The 18590-nt window shown below is 37.2% G+C and overlaps 1 protein-coding gene across 1 annotated transcript in view; it reads right to left on the reverse strand.

Moving 5' to 3' along the window:
* LOC130215708 (phosphatidylinositol 4-phosphate 5-kinase type-1 gamma-like) overlaps positions 1–16660 on the reverse strand; it is a 36260-nt gene extending 19600 nt beyond the window's left edge. The window contains exons 1-3 of the mRNA XM_056447546.1: positions 16528–16660; positions 1635–1666; positions 1456–1542 (exon numbers count right to left, since the gene is read on the reverse strand). Of these exons, the coding sequence (XP_056303521.1) occupies positions 1456–1542; positions 1635–1666; positions 16528–16642 (234 nt within the window). The 5' untranslated portion in view covers positions 16643–16660. The remainder of the gene's footprint in view (positions 1–1455; positions 1543–1634; positions 1667–16527) is intronic.
* Between the last annotated feature and the right edge of the window lie 1930 nt (positions 16661–18590).

The following is an 18590-nucleotide window of genomic DNA, read 5'->3' on the forward strand; positions in this document are numbered from 1 at the left end:
CATTTTATTACATATAACTGTATTTGTAAACTAATTAGATTTGTTTTCTTTGCATATATAGATTTGTTTTGTTGTTACCAACATCTGGGGAAAATTTCGAGACAACTGGACCTTTAGAAATATGTTTTCTGGGAAAAAGTAATACATAATTTCTTTTATAGACAATTCTATAGAATACAAAAAAAACATGTTTTATAGAATTATCTGTTGTGTGTTGTCTTAAACCCGACTCATGGCCGAGAACTAGGTTTATTAAGTCTGTCTTTCCTGACTCATCATCCCTCTTTTTAGCTTCATGCAAAAAAATCTATCAGGAGGCATGCTTAGTCTAAATAAGATCACCATCCTTTTATTTAAACTTTGTTTTTTCAACTTGCAAAACTCACTATGTGCCGACACCTCCGCATAAAAGGCTATTACGCCGGCTTCACAACGCATGAGTGGCGCGGCTATATTTTCAGCGTCCACATTCACAAACGGGACTTACACCGGGAGCAGAGCAGCATGTCGACGTCAAGCAGGAGAGGTGTGTGCACCGGGCGCACGGGTATGTTTTTTTCTACGCACATGCTCAGTTTACTTTTTGATTAAACTACATTGCTTTCATTAGCGTTGGTTCGGTACTGGGGCACATGCCCTGAAACCAATATGGGATGGCCCATGTGGAACCCACCTGGGGTAGCCCTTGTGGGACCCATCTGGGATGGCCCATGTGGAACCCACCTGGGATTGCTACAGTGTACCCATCTTCTTATGGCTACTTCCAGCAAGATAACAGGCCAATATGGACCAAAATCTCTGAAGAATATTATCAGTACTGTAACTTGTTGAATTTATGCCATGAAGGATTAAGGCAGTACTGAAGGCAAATGGCGTCCAACCTGGTACTAGTAAGGTGTACCTAATAAAGGAATATATATATATATATATATATATATATATATATATATATATATATATATATATTGAATGCCCATGTGGGACTCAATACTTGGTAGAACCAGTTAGGCCCCACATCTAATATTTGCCCACGTGGGACCCACCTGGGATGGCCAGTATTATTATTTATGATAATACTTTACATTTAAGTACAGCAGTTTTCTTTTAACTTTTTAAGAACAGTGCCATTTTTAATTGACTTTTAAAATCACATTTTAATTTAAACGTTGACGTTTTATTTATCTTTTACCTGCAAGTATGTTATTGTTTAAACTATTTATTATGTTTAAAGTGGCTGACAATAATAAATATTCATAATAATAAGAATTAATCTGCCACTTTGTGAACTGTGCAGAGCTGTAGCCGCTTAATTAGGCCTACTATGTTCTTCAATACCAGTCATTATGGTGGTACTAGGAGAGACCATTTTTTTTTGGTGGTACTTGGTGAAAAAAGTATGAGAAACACTGTTTTAGGTAAATAAAAAATAAATCCATTATTGTAGATGTAAAGCACCTTCTTATACGTGGTCTCTCCAGAAGCGTCCACTCCTCTGTGTCCGATCTTCTTCCCATGAGACGGCAGGCCTGACGATGAAGGCATCTTAAATAAATAACAAAAACACAAAACACCATCAATCCCAGCATAAACATGCTTATCTGCAGTCTAAAAGTAGAAGCTGTACAGAAACACACCTCTGTGATGTAAGCCTTTTTCGATATGGAATCTAGAAAAGAAAAAGACCAGTGATCAGCAAGATATTGACAACACAATCTGAATAAATATCTCTATTTTATCAGCTGCAAAAAGAAAATGCAGACAGTCATGATTGTGGTTCAAAACTTTGGTATACATTTGTTTGACATTAACATGCAGACTTCAACAGGTCGCCAACAGCATTGCCCGACTTTATTATTCAGCCTTCATTTATATTCCATCACAAACCCCGGAGCATCAGCAGCAGCTGTCAACAGCGACCGGGGTGTTTGTTGACAGAGAGACGGCTTGATAAAAATACATCATGTGAAGACGACGGCTGGGTTCCTCACCCCAGATTCATCCGCTTTTCCGTGGCATCCCAATCAAGGTCAACAAGCTTCCTCGGAGTTTGCGTTTGTATGTGGCATCAACAGACACATGCTGCTCTAAATAGGGCATTTGGATGCCAGACAGAGCTCATGGCTGTGCAGTGAAAAAGCAATGGAGATGGAGATGAAATAAAAAAAGAGAGGCTAAAACAGCTTTAAGGATAGGTCAACCAAACATTTAATAAAGGGATAGATCACACAAAATGTCAAATTTGCTGATTTACTCAACCCTAGGTCATTTAGAGTCCATATGAAATCAAAATGTATTATATTAGCTAGCAAACATTGGCATTCTTTAGGTGAACAATTAATCCATGCGAGTAAATACATTGACAAAAAGGTTTGTTGTGGTAACCTAGCAGGCATACAACATTATTAAATGTTAATATTAGATTAGATTTAGATCATGACGTCAGATGACCAAAATTCAATGCCTAGCCAGCGTCTAAGGACAACATTATTTTGACGTCCAATAACGATATCAAATAACGTTGATATTTGGTTAATTTTAGGTTGTGTTGGAAAGTGACCAAAATCCAACATCACACAATGTCAAGGTGTAACATGATTAGACACTGATATTTGGTTGATTTAAGGTTGGACATTGACGTTGGCCTGACACTGGCTTCTGATGTTAACCCGAATTTATTTCCAAACATAATCCAACATCCCCGGTACGTCCAACTGTACTTTGGAGTACAACGTCAATATGACGTTATGTTGACGTCCTGTGCCTGGAGGGAATATTCAAACAAAGTCTGACAATTTGCTTTTGTTTTTGGAGTATGTATGAAGATTTTAGGGTCACCTGATACCTAAACTTAAAGCTGATTATTTGCTAGTCTAAGCAGTTTTAACAGACAAGGCTAATAACAAACGTGAAGCAGCAAGCTAGTGTGGAGCTAGAGTGTTCTACAACATGTTTTGGGGAAATTGGCTGTTGTAGAATGAATTGAATGCTCCAAGCAAAATCAATTTTTCATTTTCACCTCTGAATTACCACATACACACAAGCGAGCCTCATGACCAATTTAGTTCCTGATTTTTCTGGATCTGGCTGTCTGCGTGGTATCCTGTTGTGAAGGACAGTTTTGGGCAGCAATGTGGTTTTCCTTAAAAAAGTTTATTTATAGTTTGTAGTTGGATTGGCCTCAGCTCAAGCTGGAATGTTAACATTTTGTAGGATTTCTCAGCTAGGCAAGACTATAAGACCTAACACAGGCTTATTAGGAATATATGCCCAGGACTACATTTTTGAGAACTGAGAAATATGGTCCCCTCAGAAAATAATGGTAAAACGAACGCTATCAAGGGGTACCTATGTATGTAAGGCTTTCCTGGCATTACTAGTTTGTTTGGTAGCTCGAGATTGTCAAAAACGTACACGGCTGCCTCTAGTGGATTTATGAAAATAAAACTGCAACCATGCGTAGGTCTGGGTACATATTTCTCTGTTGTCAAAAATGAGCTTGTGTTGATTAAACGAGCACAAATCTACTTCTAATTTCTTTTTTAGATAGGTACAGAAGAAAATGTTTGTTTGAATTTAGCTGCATGCTTGCTAACTATGAGTGAGCATTAACTTCTGCTAAAAACTCAGAAAACTTACTAAAGATTTACCTTCAACAACATAACATTATGGCGACTAGGGCTGCAACAACGAATCGATTAAATCGATAAAAATCGATTACTATAAGCGTTGGCAACCAATTTCATAATTGATTCGTTGTGTCGCGCGACACGGAGACGTTTGATTAAAAAAAAAAAAACACTTTAGAACACTTTAGCTCAGCACGGAGCGAAGTGAACACGGCGTCTCTCCATCTCTCGGACAGTGATACAGTTCAGCGCCTCAAAGACAGGGATGATGCGGAAGGGAGCAACAGCTGGGTAAATCACTACAGAATCCTACTTTTGTTCTGTTTTGAAGTGAGAACCGTAAAGTCCCTGGTGCTGGTGTTTTGTGTCTGGCGCTGAGCCAGAGAAAGATATATATATATATATATATATATATATATATATATATATATAAGATATATAATACTTAATTTATGTTTTAGACATGTAAATACACACAAGTACTTGTAAAACAATACATTTAGAGTTTGTAAAACACACAAGGAAGTCTAACAATCCATTCAAATATAATTTGCCGATGCGTTTTATTCATGTCAGATACACATAGTGAAAGTAACTATAGAGTTTAATCTACTATTTTTCCAAGTTCACCAGCCACTTACTTGCATGTATTTGGGGAGTAACTTATGAATTTGCGTGCTGAATCCTGCGTGTTCTGCTTTTTATAAATCCTGCAAGTAAACATGGCGACATCAATCTTACGTTAAAGATCACGATCATTTACACGTTTATGTGAACTGGAATATCAGGTAATTGATGACATGATGAGCAAGCGTGTGAATATTTTGAATTAAAACAGAAAAAACTAAATAAAAGGGATACATCTGTCATACAGCGCTGCTGTGATGCGTCGCCACGGAAACATTAAGGGTAAATGTTCTAAAAAAAAAAAGACTCCCGGGCCAGATAGATTTTTTTTTAAAACTTGCCCCTGAAATTGTAAATAACAGCAGTAAAGCAGCGGTGGTAGAGTTACTTTGCATTGCAAGACTAAAGACACGTTTTTCATTCACTCGCCTTTTTGGCTCATTCATTTTTTCATCTGTTGTCATGTATAGCTGCACTGCAGAAAACTTTTCTTTCTTAGTAGCTAATTTTGTCTCATTTCCAGATCAAAATTTTAAATCAAGACTAGACAAGTAAAATGGCATGAGAAAATTAAGTGATGCTTAAAAATTCTGTTTAAGATTATATCTTATTAAGATAATTTTTCTTACCCCATTGGCAAATAATTTTCCTTGTTTTAAGCAAACAATCACTTAATTTTGAGGTGTTTTTTTTTTCAGAAAACACGACATCATTTCTTATGGTGTTTCATGTGTCTAGTATGTATCTTGATTTAAAATATATTTGTATTGAAAACAGGACAAAACAATTCGTTTTTAATTTTTTTATTATTATTATTATTATTATTATTATTATTATTATTATTATAACCGCTCAGGGATGAGCTTTTTTGAATAAAGAGTTGGAAATGTATGCTTTTCTGGTTTTTTTTTTTCCTATCTGATTCATCGATTAATCAAAAAAATAATCGCCAGATTAATCGATTATTAAAATATTCGTTAGTTGCAGCCCTAATGGAGACTAAGCCGAAAAGAAAATGAATGAATGAATTAATAAATGAACATAACAATATAATAATTAAACTATCATGGCTTTCAGTCACTTCTAAACTTATAGGAAGCCACAATGAACTTAAACAACTTTCAAAACACAGATTACAGCTCTTATCGTCTCCAGTGCTAATGAATTAGCAAAACACCTCCTGAAATTCCAGGGTTGGTGTGATCACAGCCAGCTCAAAATGAACCTGAAATGAAGAACTTGATGAACAAGTCTTCGAAGTGTCACCAACACCTCGAACTAACATTCATTATATGGACTAAATTTAACAAAGACTTAGCATACAGCTTGCTACTGTAAATGAAGAATATCACGGGGTCTCGTCACACAAGTTTACAAACTTAAAGTAAAACCATGATGGAATAGCTGCTCATATAACTGGTAAAACAGACTGTTAAAAGCAAACCAAAGGAATTAAAACTATAAACCAACCTTTAAGGAACACAACGAAACAATTTAATTGCTGACTTCTGATAAAGGGAAAACAAAAATTGTGAACTTAATTGAAGTGACCAGCCTTTCTAACCAGCTAATAAGGAGAGTAAAGCCTTTTTTATTGCCTTAAAAAGTTTCTTTCACTAATTAGTCTGTCCATGTGATTCCTACATTGTCACAATTAGCTCTTTTACAACTGAAAAACAAAACATTAGACATCCAACAATACTTTTGTTTGTCGGGGTGGGGGTGGACTTTCAAACATTTTACGATTTGGGGTAGGAAAGAAACCACCAACAAATAAATTGTGGCAATGCCTTAAAACATTTAAGCAACCATTTGACAACCATTTACGATTTTTCTTTGTGGAAGTGATTTGTCAACGCCATATATTATTTTGGTGTTTGCAACAAGGCACTGTGACTTTAAACGGCCAGACTTTGACAGGATGGAATCTGATTGGCTGTCAAGTGTTTCTATCATTCATCAGCTAGACAAAATCTCTCTTGAAGTAATTCAAACAATATATTTCCTCTGTATCATTTTTGTGAGGACTTTAAAGTCGACTTGAAAACTAAATTTACAATGTTTATTCTGCTAGCTCACATTGTTATTCATAAAGTGGATAATTAATCCATGCGAATTAATCTGCTAAAAAATTTTTGGTTTTGGTAATCTTCAATGAGTATGTCCATTTGCTCCAGCAATTGAAGTGGCGGTCATTCTGTTGACATAAACCTGAGAGCTTCCATTTAGCAACATATTAATGCGGTCCTCTCTTACCGTCAGTTTGCTATTAGATTATGGCGGCAAATCAATGCCAATATTAATCGAGCGCAGCGGTGATGTTTGAGCGCGAGGAGAAGTGAACCGTGAGCAGATTACAGATCTACACGCGAGAAAACTACAGCTCGCGAGCGCACAGGGGATCTTCACGCGCGCGCTCAACTGATCCAGCGCGAAGAAAACAAGTCCCGCGCGCGCACCTCATCATCTGGGCGCACGATGTACGCTCTCGCGAGCGCGGTCATGCCTACAGCGCGCGCGCGCGATCAGTTCTCTCCGCTCGCTCGCTGGTTCTTCTCTCTGCTCGCGCGAAACATTTTGGAATTTTGTCAGTCCTGGGGCGGGACTTGGTTCACTTGTTATCTCTAGCGCTATTGGCTACTCTACCTTTCCGGAAGTTAGCCGGGATTGGACGCCGATTAAACGACGAACCATAATTCACGTGATCTTATCATCACCTTAACAAACATGGCTTCAGCGGACCAGCACGTAAGTAATCATTTCATTTATTATGAAAATTATTGCCTTTGTTAGAAAAGGTAGTTATTAGAAACTTTATTAACAGGCGCCCTGTTTACTGACACATTGTCTTGTTAAATCAACTAATCTACTTAATCTTTCATTTATATTTAATTTACACAAAGCAAATTAAAATTTTTATTATGCTTACTTTGTAGTCAAAGTATCAATACTTCATCAATATATGCAATTGCACCATTGAAGGTAGTAAAACTACATTATTCACAAACCAGTGTATACTTTATATTTGGTATTCTGCTCAAATAAAGTATATAGCATTGCACACTGCATTTTTTCTTTCACATTTAAGTTTTCATTATATCAATTTTGTTTAGAGGGAGCACTGCAAAAAATGCCTTTCTTACTTAGATTTTGTCTTGTTTCTAGTCCAAATATCTAAAATCTCTCATATCAAGAAGAATTTTCTTGACGAGCAAAACATATTGTCTTGTTTTGAGAAATAATATGCCAATGTGAGTTTTTCCTTAAAACAAGCAAAATAATCTGCCAATGGGGTAAGCAAATTAATCTTGTTTTTTCTTTTGACGTAAGATTATTTTGCTTACCCCATTGGCAAAAACTCAATTAATATTAACATATTATTTCTCAAAACAAGACAATATGTTGTGCTTGTGTAGAAAATTCTTCTTGATATGAGAGATTTTAGATATTTGGACTAGAAACAAGACAAAATCTAAGTAAGAAAGGCATTTTTTGCAGTGCTCTCTCTAAACAAAATTGATATAATGAAAACTTAAATGTGAAAGAAAAAATACAGTGTGCGATGCTATATACTTTATTTGAGCAGAATACCAAATATAAAGTATACACTAGTTTGTGAATAATGTAGTTTTACTACCTTCAATGGTGCAATTGCATATATTGATGAAGTATTGATACTTTGACTACAAAGTAAGCATAATAAAAATTTTAATTTGCTTTGTGTAAATTAAATATAAATGAAAGATTAAGTAGATTAGTTGATTTAACAAGACAATGTGTCAGTAAACAGGGCGCCTGTTAATAAAGTTTCTAATAACTACCTTTTCTAACAAAGGCAATAATTTTCATAATAAATGAAATGATTACTTACGTGCTGGTCCGCTGAAGCCATGTTTGTTAAGGTGATGATAAGATCACGTGAATTATGGTTCCTCGTTTAATCGACGTCCAATCCCGGCTAACTTCTGGAAAGGTAGAGTAGCCAATAGCGCTAGAGATAACAAGTGAACCAAGTCCCGCCCCAGGACTGACAAAATTCCAAAATGTTTCGCGCGAGCAGAGAGAAGAACCAGCGAGCGAGCGGAGAGAACTGATCGCGCGCGCGCGCTGTAGGCATGACCTCGCTCGCGAGAGCGTACATCGTGCGCCCAGATGATGAGGTGCGCGCGCGGGACTTGTTTTCTTCGCGCTGGATCAGTTGAGCGCGCGCGTGAAGATCCCCTGTGCGCTCGCGAGCTGTAGTTTTCTCGCGTGTAGATCTGTAATCTGCTCACGGTTCACTTCTCCTCGCGCTCAAACATCACCGCTGCGCTCGATTAATATTGGCATTGATTTGCCGCCATATTAGATGATGCGCTAAATTCATGCAAGTTAATTCACTAAAAGAAATTGTTAGTTTTGGTATACATTAATAAAAGTCTGACCATTTGTTTCTGCATTTAGAGTGGCGGTCATTCTGTTGATGTCAATTTAAAGGCTTCGATAGCAACTTTTTATTAATACCCTCTCTTACCGTTAGTTTGCTATTAGGCAATAATGCGCTACGTTCATGCAAATTAATCTACTAATAAAAATTGTTGGTTTTGGTACACGTCAATGCAAGTCTGGCCATTTCTTTCTGTGTTTAGAGTGGCAGTCGTTCTGTTGACATGAATGTGAAGGCTTCCTTAGCAACTTCATATTAATACCCTCTCTTACCGTTAGTTTGCTATTAGATAATGATGCACTTAATCCATGCAAGTTAATCCACTAAAAGAAATTGTTGGTTCTGGTACACGTCAATATAAGTCTGACCATTTGTTTCTGCATTTAGAGTGGTGGTCATTCTGTTGATGTCAATTTGAAGGCTTTAATAGCAACTTCATATTAATACGGTCCTCTCTTACCGTTAGTTTGCTATTAGGGAATAATGCGCTACATTCATGTAAATTAATCTACTAATAAAAATTGTTGGTTTTGGTACACGTCAAAATAAGTCTGACCATTTGTTTCTGTGTTTAGAGTGGCAGTCGTTCTGTTGACGTCAATCTGAAGGCTTCTTCAGCAACTTCATATTAATACCCTCTCTTACCGTTAGTTTGCTATTAGGGAATGATGTGCTAAAGAAAGTCCCACCCCCTACTCAATCCTTTCGTTTGGAAGAACATTAACATACTGAAATAAAATTTTCAGCGACTTCTGGTTTACATCAACTTTAAATCATCTTTATTGCTTTGTTGTTTTTCCTCATCTTCGTAAACAATGATTGTTTACAAAGCCTTGCAAAAAAGTGTGTCTAAGAAGGACTCTGTGTCCTCTTGCAATAGATGCCCTACTCCCGCCGAGGTGCCAATGGGATTGAGTGTCTTCCAGTACCCCGGTCTGGTCTGCAGGCCGGCCTATAAAAAGCTCCATCCTCTTCGGGGCATTAGCAAGGGGGGCAAGGAATACAGAGAGACACCATTATGCAACTCTTGCTTGTTTTCCATTTCCCACTGGAGCTTGAAAACTCCCAGCCGTCTGAGCTATTAGAATAACACAAGCTGAGGAAATAGATGGAGTGTGTAGTAGACAGACCTGCCCTGTTTTGCATAGCAATATTGGTAAGCTCAAACGCTATACACAACTTTGACTATAGCCTAGGGCTTGATTGTATATGCATCTCATGGGATGTTATTTGTTTAAATGGAAAAAAGTCATGTCCGCATTTCACAGATGGTTTAATTGTGTACATTTGCAGCCAGCACCACATCAGGATAATAAAGTGGGTGCTTGCAATGGTCCATTTGGTGGTAATAACCTCCAAATTGATTTAGAATTAATTTACTATAAAAGATCTTTTCCTTTCTAGGCCTTCATCGGTTCAGCGCTGTTTTTAATGAGCCAAGCAGTACAGCCAATACACAGAGCAGCAACACAGAGATTTATCATTGGAAAACTTATTTTTGCTCATACATAATTCTGTATGTTTATTTTTGCTTGCACACATTGTTATTCTTTAGGTGACCAATTAATCTGTGCAAATTAATCTGGAGAAAATGTTGTTTTGGTAATGTTTCATCAAAGTCTGACCATTTGCTTCTGTGTTTGGAGTGGTCGTCCTTCTATGTTGACGTTAGTTCAAGGACTAGTCAAGGACTAATTATAGCCACACCCCTCTTACTGTTAATTACCTATTAGGCAATGATGCACCTAATATAGCTCTGCTAGCAACTCAATATTCCATTTCAGTTGGAAACTACATCAACATTCTGAAATAAAGGATTAAGCAACTTCCGGTTTACGCAGTCTTTAAATGTTTGCTGAGTGATGCATGTTGTGTAAGCAGTATTGAGTGACACCTGTGTGTCCCCACTGGTCTCGACTCGAGTCCCACTGAGGAGCTCTGGAAGGTTAAAAGGATGAGGAATGATGGTGGAAGAAGGAGGAGGATTACGCCTTCATGTTTTTATTTATGTTTATATTGCAGTCGTCCATGTGAGGAGAGTTTATGAGAAAACGTGTAAGATTTGTGTCATGTTTGCACATAGGCTAATCCCTAAAAACAAGGGTGGGTGGATGAGTGCATCCATGTCACTTTAGGTGTGAAAATGCAGTGTAGCTGTTGTGTATAATTTTTTTTAGTAAGTTAAATAGTTACTTTATGCAAAAGAAGACTTTCACAAAACAAGCAACAAGACTGAAAACTCTTAGGGGGCATTCAAACAGAATACCTTTTATTCATTCTAATGCGCTACTTTTCCATTTTTTTCTATGTAAACTTGAGATCGGGACACACCAAGCCGATTCAGCATGTTGAATTAGTGTTGTCTGTTGACCGAAGAGAGCACTCTGTCTGGTTATTCAACAGCAAATCAGAGCACAGATGTGACGTAACAAGAAAACAGGTTTTAATTTTGCTACATCTCTCAAATATTTGATATGGATTATTAGATATGGATTATCAGACACATTTGCAGGAGCAAATCCCTCCGTAGAGAGTGACAATTACAGCAATAATCAGGGGTGGGCAAACTTGATCCTGGAGGGCCGGTGTCCTGCACATTTTAGCTCCAACACTAATCAAACACACCTGAACATGCCAATCAGTGTCTTTAAGATCACTAGAAATCTATAAGCAGGTGTGTTTGATTAGAGTTGGAGCTAAACTATGCAGGACACCGGCCCTCTAGGACCGAGTTTGCCCACCTCTGGCAATAATGGTACTGAACGCTGCTTTGGTACTGGCACATCCTCCCACCCAGGTCGTTTCAGTTGGCTGGCATCTGTCTGGTGTGTTCATGGGCAACTTTTTGGTCCAGAACCAAAAACGAGCCAACTTGAGGCGCCAACACAGTTGGGTAATGTCGCTGCTAGTTGTTTGATGTCAGCTTGTTGTGTACCGGCCAATATGCTTGATGAACTTCTATGACCCTTACACTCACGTTTTGCATCTTTTGCAGCACCTCATGTTTTTGAACCACCTTGTCATGTTTAAACTATGTAACACGGCTGTACACATGGTGCTGCTCATCAATGTCAGTTCCACAGCAGTGGACCAATCAGAAGAGCTAAGGCACGGCAAGCATTACAAGCTTCTGTTTATAGAAGCAAGTTGACATAACATCTGTTTTATTTGATGTTAACAAGGCGGAGGAGGCGTTTTAAATAACATTCCTAAATGCTGTGTTCTGTGTGAATGGGCTCTTTCAGTGTTTCCATTTTTCATTCAATGCAATCTCTTGGCAATTCGTAACTTTTTGATTTAGTGGCTAATTTGTATTAAAGATTATGATGTTACGATTTCGTATTAGTCATATATATATTTCGTATTTGTCATATATGTTAGTACGATTTACTCATCCCCCAAAAAGATGTAGATAACGAGTGGGTTTTGTTAGAAAGAAACGAAATCGTAAGAATTTGTACGCATTATTCCATCAATACGTACAATAGTTAGGTCTCCTCATGAGATGGGGCTGATAAATTAAATAAAACAGTCAAAGAATTGGATATTCAGTGACCTACACTGTAAGAAAATGCAGGGTTCCACACAAAACATGTCGTCTCAATACAAATTAATTAATTAATTCATTTTTTTTTTGGCTTAGTCCTTTTGTTAATCAGGGGCACCACAGCGGAATCAACCGCCAACTTAACCAGCATTTGTTTTACGCAGCGGATGACCTTCCAGCTGCCACCCGTCTCTGGGAAACATCCATACACACTCATACACTACGGACAATTTTGCCTACCTAATTCATCTATAGCGCGTGTCTTTGGACTGTGGGGGAAATCAGTGCACCCCGAGGAAACCCACACGAACGTGAGAAGAACATGCAAACTCCGAGGCTTGAACCAGCGACCTTCTTGCTGTGAGGTGACAGACAGCACTACCAACTGCGCCACCGTGTCGCCTACACAGATTGATTAATTTAACTTAAATTTAAGTGGATTGAACTTAAAACAATTAAGTTGTCCCAAAAAAAAGCCCTAGAGAATTGTGTTGTTTCAGCTCATTTTAAATTAGTTTGGCATGTATTTTCTCTATTTGGATTACCTGTGCCTTCATCTAACACTCAACTAAAGTGAGTCTTTAAAAGCATTAATAATTTGAAATGCAAATGTTAAGAAATTAGCATCTTAGTGACGCATTTACATAAACACTGCAGAGGAACTCTAGGAAAACTGTCAATCACCAAAATGTGGTCTGACTTTAAGAACAAAACAAGGGTGGACGGTGCATCACTTCATGTGTGAAAATGACTCACGGGTCACTGCGAGACCCCATAATCACATGTCATGTGATTGCGTGCATTACAGTCAGCATGTTATACCACACACATCTACACAGGAGACGTCTGGGAGTTGACCAATGAAAATAGGAAGATGCCGAGGCAGGAGAAGCCAGCGCCAGGGGAATTCAGGGAGTGAGTCTAGAGTGTTTGGAAGCAGTTTAAACGAGTTTTAAAGAGTAGGTGATGAGACAGTATGTGACATTTACTATGAGCCAATTGCTTTAGCATTTACATCTTTGGAAAAGAGTAACCACAATACAGTTTGCAAAGCTTCAACATGTACGCAAAACAACAAATCTTGCCAGCAATGACTTGAGAAATGAGAGAATGAGAAAGGTCAATCTTAAGTGCACACAGACTAAAGCACCTTGTGGAGTGGATCTCATCGAAATCTATTAAAACATGATCTTATACTATGCTGAAAACTCAAAATATCAACCTTTTTTTAACCAGAAAAGGTCACAGGTAAATATATATTTTATAAATTTATGTAAAAAAAAAAACTGGAAAACGGCTCATTAGGTTTACTAAGGGATTCTTGCCAGTTTCATGCATGTGAACGCATTCATTAACACCACACACAGCTATGTGAATTATTAACAGCAGTAAAACACAGATAAAAAAACAGCAGTTTCTTTGAGGCTCAAAACAAGACTGAATTTCAGAGATTGATATCCCAAAAAGACTTTCATTTAATAACTCCTATGGTATTGAAACAAGTGAAGTGTGAGTAAATAGTGAGTATATTTTAATCTTTGAGTAAACTGTAGCTATAAGGCCTGTGACTGTGAACATTTCAATATTGCAAATTTTAAAACATTAGGCCACAAGATTTTTTTTGTGACTTTAATAAAGATTTAATAATATACAATGAAGACTATGCAGTGCTGATTATTCAATATCTGTACCTGAATAGTGAATACCTGAAAACTTTCATTCACTTTTATCTTTACTATATTTTATTCATCTATGCTTGTAATTTATTTGTTATGTATTATTTGTGATTCACTCCTCTACAACATCCCCCCAATCAATCCAAATAAACCTGTTAAATCATCTGATGAAATTGTATTCACATCGCAATATATATCACAGAAATACAAAATACCGTAATGTCCGATTTTTCTAATATCGCGCAGCCCTAATTCAAGAATACAGATATTTGTATTGTATTGCTAAATAATTTTCATGACTTTTCCAAAACTTCGTGTTTTTTTTATTTTTTTTTTATTTTCCAAGCATGGAAAATGCCATGTCAAACTTCCATGACTTTTCCAGGTTTTCCATGACCGTATGAACCCTGGATATGAAGCGAGTTCAAAATCAAACTTATAGCAGTAAGTAGAAACTGTAAAACCTAAAATCTTACAGAAGCTACTTTGTGCCACAAAATGAAAAAGAAAATGATGATTTTTTTCTCAAAATTCTGAATTCTTTAAGCAATTGCAAGCTTAAAACTTAGAATTCTCATTATATCTCATCTTTATGACATGGCGTGTTATCCTGCTTGAAGTAGCCATCAGAAGATGGGTACACTGTGGTCATAAAGAGATGGACGTGGTCAACAACAATACTCAGGTAGGATGTGGTGTTGTTGACACGTTGCACAAGTGGTACTAATGGGCCAAGCAAAAATAAAAAGTATGCCAAGCAAAAATTTCACCCACACCATTACATCACCACCACCAGCCTGAACTGTTGATACAAGGCAAGATGGATCCATGCTTTCATGTTGTTGATGCCAAATTCTGACCCTACCATCCATATGTCGCAGCAGAAATCAAGACTCATCAGACCAGGCAACGTTTTTTCAATCGTCTATAGTCTAATTTTTGTAAGCCTGTGTGAATTGTAGCCTCAGTTTCCTGTTCTTAGCTGACAGGAGTGGCACCTGGTGTGGTCTTCTGCTGCTGTAGCCCATCCATTTCAAGGTTCAATGTGTTGTCCTCTTCTGCATACCTTGGTTGTAACAAGTGCTTATTTAAGTTACTATTGCCTTTTTATCAGCTCGAACCAGTCTGGCCATTCTCCTCTGACGTCGGGCATCAACAAGGCATTTGTGCCCACAGAACTGTCACTCACTGGATATTTTCTCTTTTTCAGACCATTCTCTATAATCCTAGAGATGATTGTGCGTGAAATCCCAGCATATCAACAGTTTCTGAAATACTCAGACCAGCCCATCTGGCACCAACAACCATGCCATGTTCAAAGTCACTTAAATCACCTTTCTTCCCCATTCTGATGCTCAGTTTAAACTGCAGCAGATCATCTTGACCATGTCTACATGCCTAAATGCATTAAGTTGCTGCCATGTGATTGGCTGATTTGAAATTTGCGTTAACGAGCAGTTGGACAGGTGTACCTAATAAAGTGAGAATTGCAAGACATCCAAATAGTTACTATTTGTGTGATAGTAGCTCTGTATAACTTAACAATTTACTGTATAAACTAAAATTTGTAAAACATAAATAAAAGAAACAGTCTGAACTTGCAACTACAACAAGGAAAATTGCAAAAACAACTGCACATATATATATATATATACACACACAATTAATATTATATATATATATATATATATATATATATATATATAATATATATATATATATATATATATATATATATATATATATATATATATAATTACTTAATAAAAACTCAGAATTGCAAAATATTACAATTGCAAGACTAAAATATGCAAAAGAAAATAATAAACAGATTAGTCCAATTTTTAAGATAAAAGGCTGCACTTGTTTTATTTCTCCGTTACAAAAACAGGCTTAGATCATTTTAGATCAATAGCTTTATCATAAATTTGTGACATCCAATCAGATTTTTTTGTTTTTCATTCATGTGTATTATTTATGACTTTTTCAACCAGTTAAATTAATATTACACCTTCCCCCCCTTTGATATACTAACCGAATAACACTAGTGGATTACACTAGCTGGTGTTTGGGTATTATAATCATTCAAAACAAAAAACACTTCTATTTGCATTAGGGTTCCTATTCAGATAAATTAGGACAACACAACATCATAATAATGCCATCCCTCAGTCATTATAAGAATGTTAACCTTCATGCAGAATGCTTTAATACATTCAGCTGAGCACATGCAAAAGTCATTGATCCTCACCATATGTCATGGAACCCTTTACCCCAATTCTCACCTCAAGACCCCCTCATCCATCTGTCATCAGCCCAGAGTCCCTGCTATGCTGATTGCTAACTAGCTGATGCTGGCTTTAACCTGATATTTCACACCATCCACCTGACGACATTCATACACATCTGCATTTATGATAAATACACGCTCTCTCGGTCTCCATGCGAGCCATAATACGCAAATGCTCGCGTGACAAATAATCACGCATCAGGTCCCACATCCATGCTAGTTTTGCTAGCTCTATCCATGTGCATCCCAAACACATTTGAATCACTCAGATATGATAGGATGAATAAATGTGTCCATTAAGCAGTCTTTTGAATCAGTATGAATCAGTTAGTTACCCGCATCCACATCGTCCGCCGACCCCGCGTCCTCGGATGCTGTTGCCCCGGATAACGGACTCCCATCCCCGGCCTCGGACAGACTGGCCGCCCCTTCAGCCGCCGCCGCTTCCATTCAATCTCCCTGGATGAATCCTCCGAGCTGCAGAGGGTAAATATTTCCAAATAAACACAGCCTTCTCTCGTTGTCTGTATGAATATGACTGAAATGAATGCAGGAGGTTGAAGAGCGTCGGGGTCCTCCTGCTCTCCTCAGCTGTCATGCACTGGATTTGGGATGATGTGCGATTCACGACTCCGGTTCGTTTGAACAGGTGGAATAGTTCAGTAGTTCATTTGAACCGACTCGCAGACTAGCATGTTATTTTGAACCGTTTAGCTTTTTTGGATAGTAAATATAAAGAAATGTGGATATATATTCGGATATATTAAGAGTTTCAAAGCAGTACGTGTAGTAATGTGGTCAATTTTGGCGTAGATAAAACTAGATAAAAATAGACATGATTGTCAAGTTGAACGAATTCAGAATGATAACCAGCAGACATGTTATTTTTTGGTTAATCATAAAGTGCTCTGAGTATAAAGAAACCAGCCTAAATACATTTTAAGTGTTTCTATTGTCATACTTTAGCCATTTGTTATAGATTGCGCATGTTTTTAAGTGAATTAACATTATTTTTTGTCCTGCAATGAGTCAATCTCCGCTTCAGCTGCACTTAGAAACACTACAGATCTATTAATATCTGTATTCTCAAGGTTTTTTCAGAGGTTCATAAGTAATTTGCCTAATTATAATTAGATAACAATTGTGAAATTTGGTGACAAACGTCAAGACATTATCTCATTGAAGGATAGGTAGGACACGTCGATTACTATCAACAAAATGAATTGTTTTGATTCACTACCGCGAATCGATTCATAAGTACGAATCACACTTCCAAACGAACGCACTGGATCTGCTTGGATGAGGCGCCTGCTGCTCTCTGTTGGTGAATATTCAGTAAAGCAGGTGAGAAAAAGAGCTTAACTCGGACACTGTATCAGGGGTGGCCAAATATTTTCTTATGAAGGACCAAAAACCAAACTTGATGGTGGTGGGCCGACGGTAAATACACCAAACTGTATTACGTTCAAGTTGCCATGGGTAATTTCCTCATTTATATAATAATAAAAAAAAAACTATAAAACATTGCTTTACATGAACTAATACGGTACATTTTTTATATTTAATAATTAACTTATATTAAAAACAAAAACAATCCTATTTATAACAGAATGGAGTTCTGTGGAGGATGCCTTGATTTCCTCGCCTGGGTTTTCTGTGTTGTCTTCTGTCCGTCGAGTCACAGTATTTACATTTTAGAAAACCAGATTCATTTATGGATACATTTAATTGAAACATTTAGCTAGCATTCAGTTTTTTTTGTAGCTGAGCAATTAAACAAACAAACAAACAAACAAACAAACAACAAAAAGAAGGTTATGCGAAAATAGAAATGACAATCTCTGTTTAAGGCATTTGCCCCTACCCTCCCTATCACTCTCTTCTCTGATGGGATGGTGGGCTAAATCCACAGGCCGTGTTAAATTATGAAATATATCTTAATATCATTTAAATAAATCTAACATAACCCTAAAAAACGATTTATCTAATGTATAATATTTTAATATTAGTATAGTATTAGTATAATAATAGTGCAGTATCGGTACTTTTACTCCAACACTTTCCTTCAACCTGCAGTCACTGCTTTTTTTTTCTTGTCTATGGGGATTAGAAAAATCAGTCCTGTAATTCCTGTCCAATCAAATCAAATATAGAAGGTAAATCACATCATACTTTACTACCTCAAGCGATGGGTGATTTATAACTGCAGCAAACTGATTGGAAGTTGTCAAAAATCTTTACACACATTCACCCAGACACTGTTTAAATGCATGGCAGTGATGAGAAGATGACGGATGTTTACTGTATGATGAACAACATGACGTCAGATTAACATTGTACCCCAATGTCGTGGGGACGTTGCATTTTGTTTGGAAATAAAAACCGGGTTGGCGTCAAA

The sequence above is a fragment of the Danio aesculapii genome, chromosome 22, assembly GCF_903798145.1.
Source record: "Danio aesculapii chromosome 22, fDanAes4.1, whole genome shotgun sequence".
NCBI classification, from domain to species: Eukaryota; Metazoa; Chordata; class Actinopteri; order Cypriniformes; family Danionidae; genus Danio; species Danio aesculapii.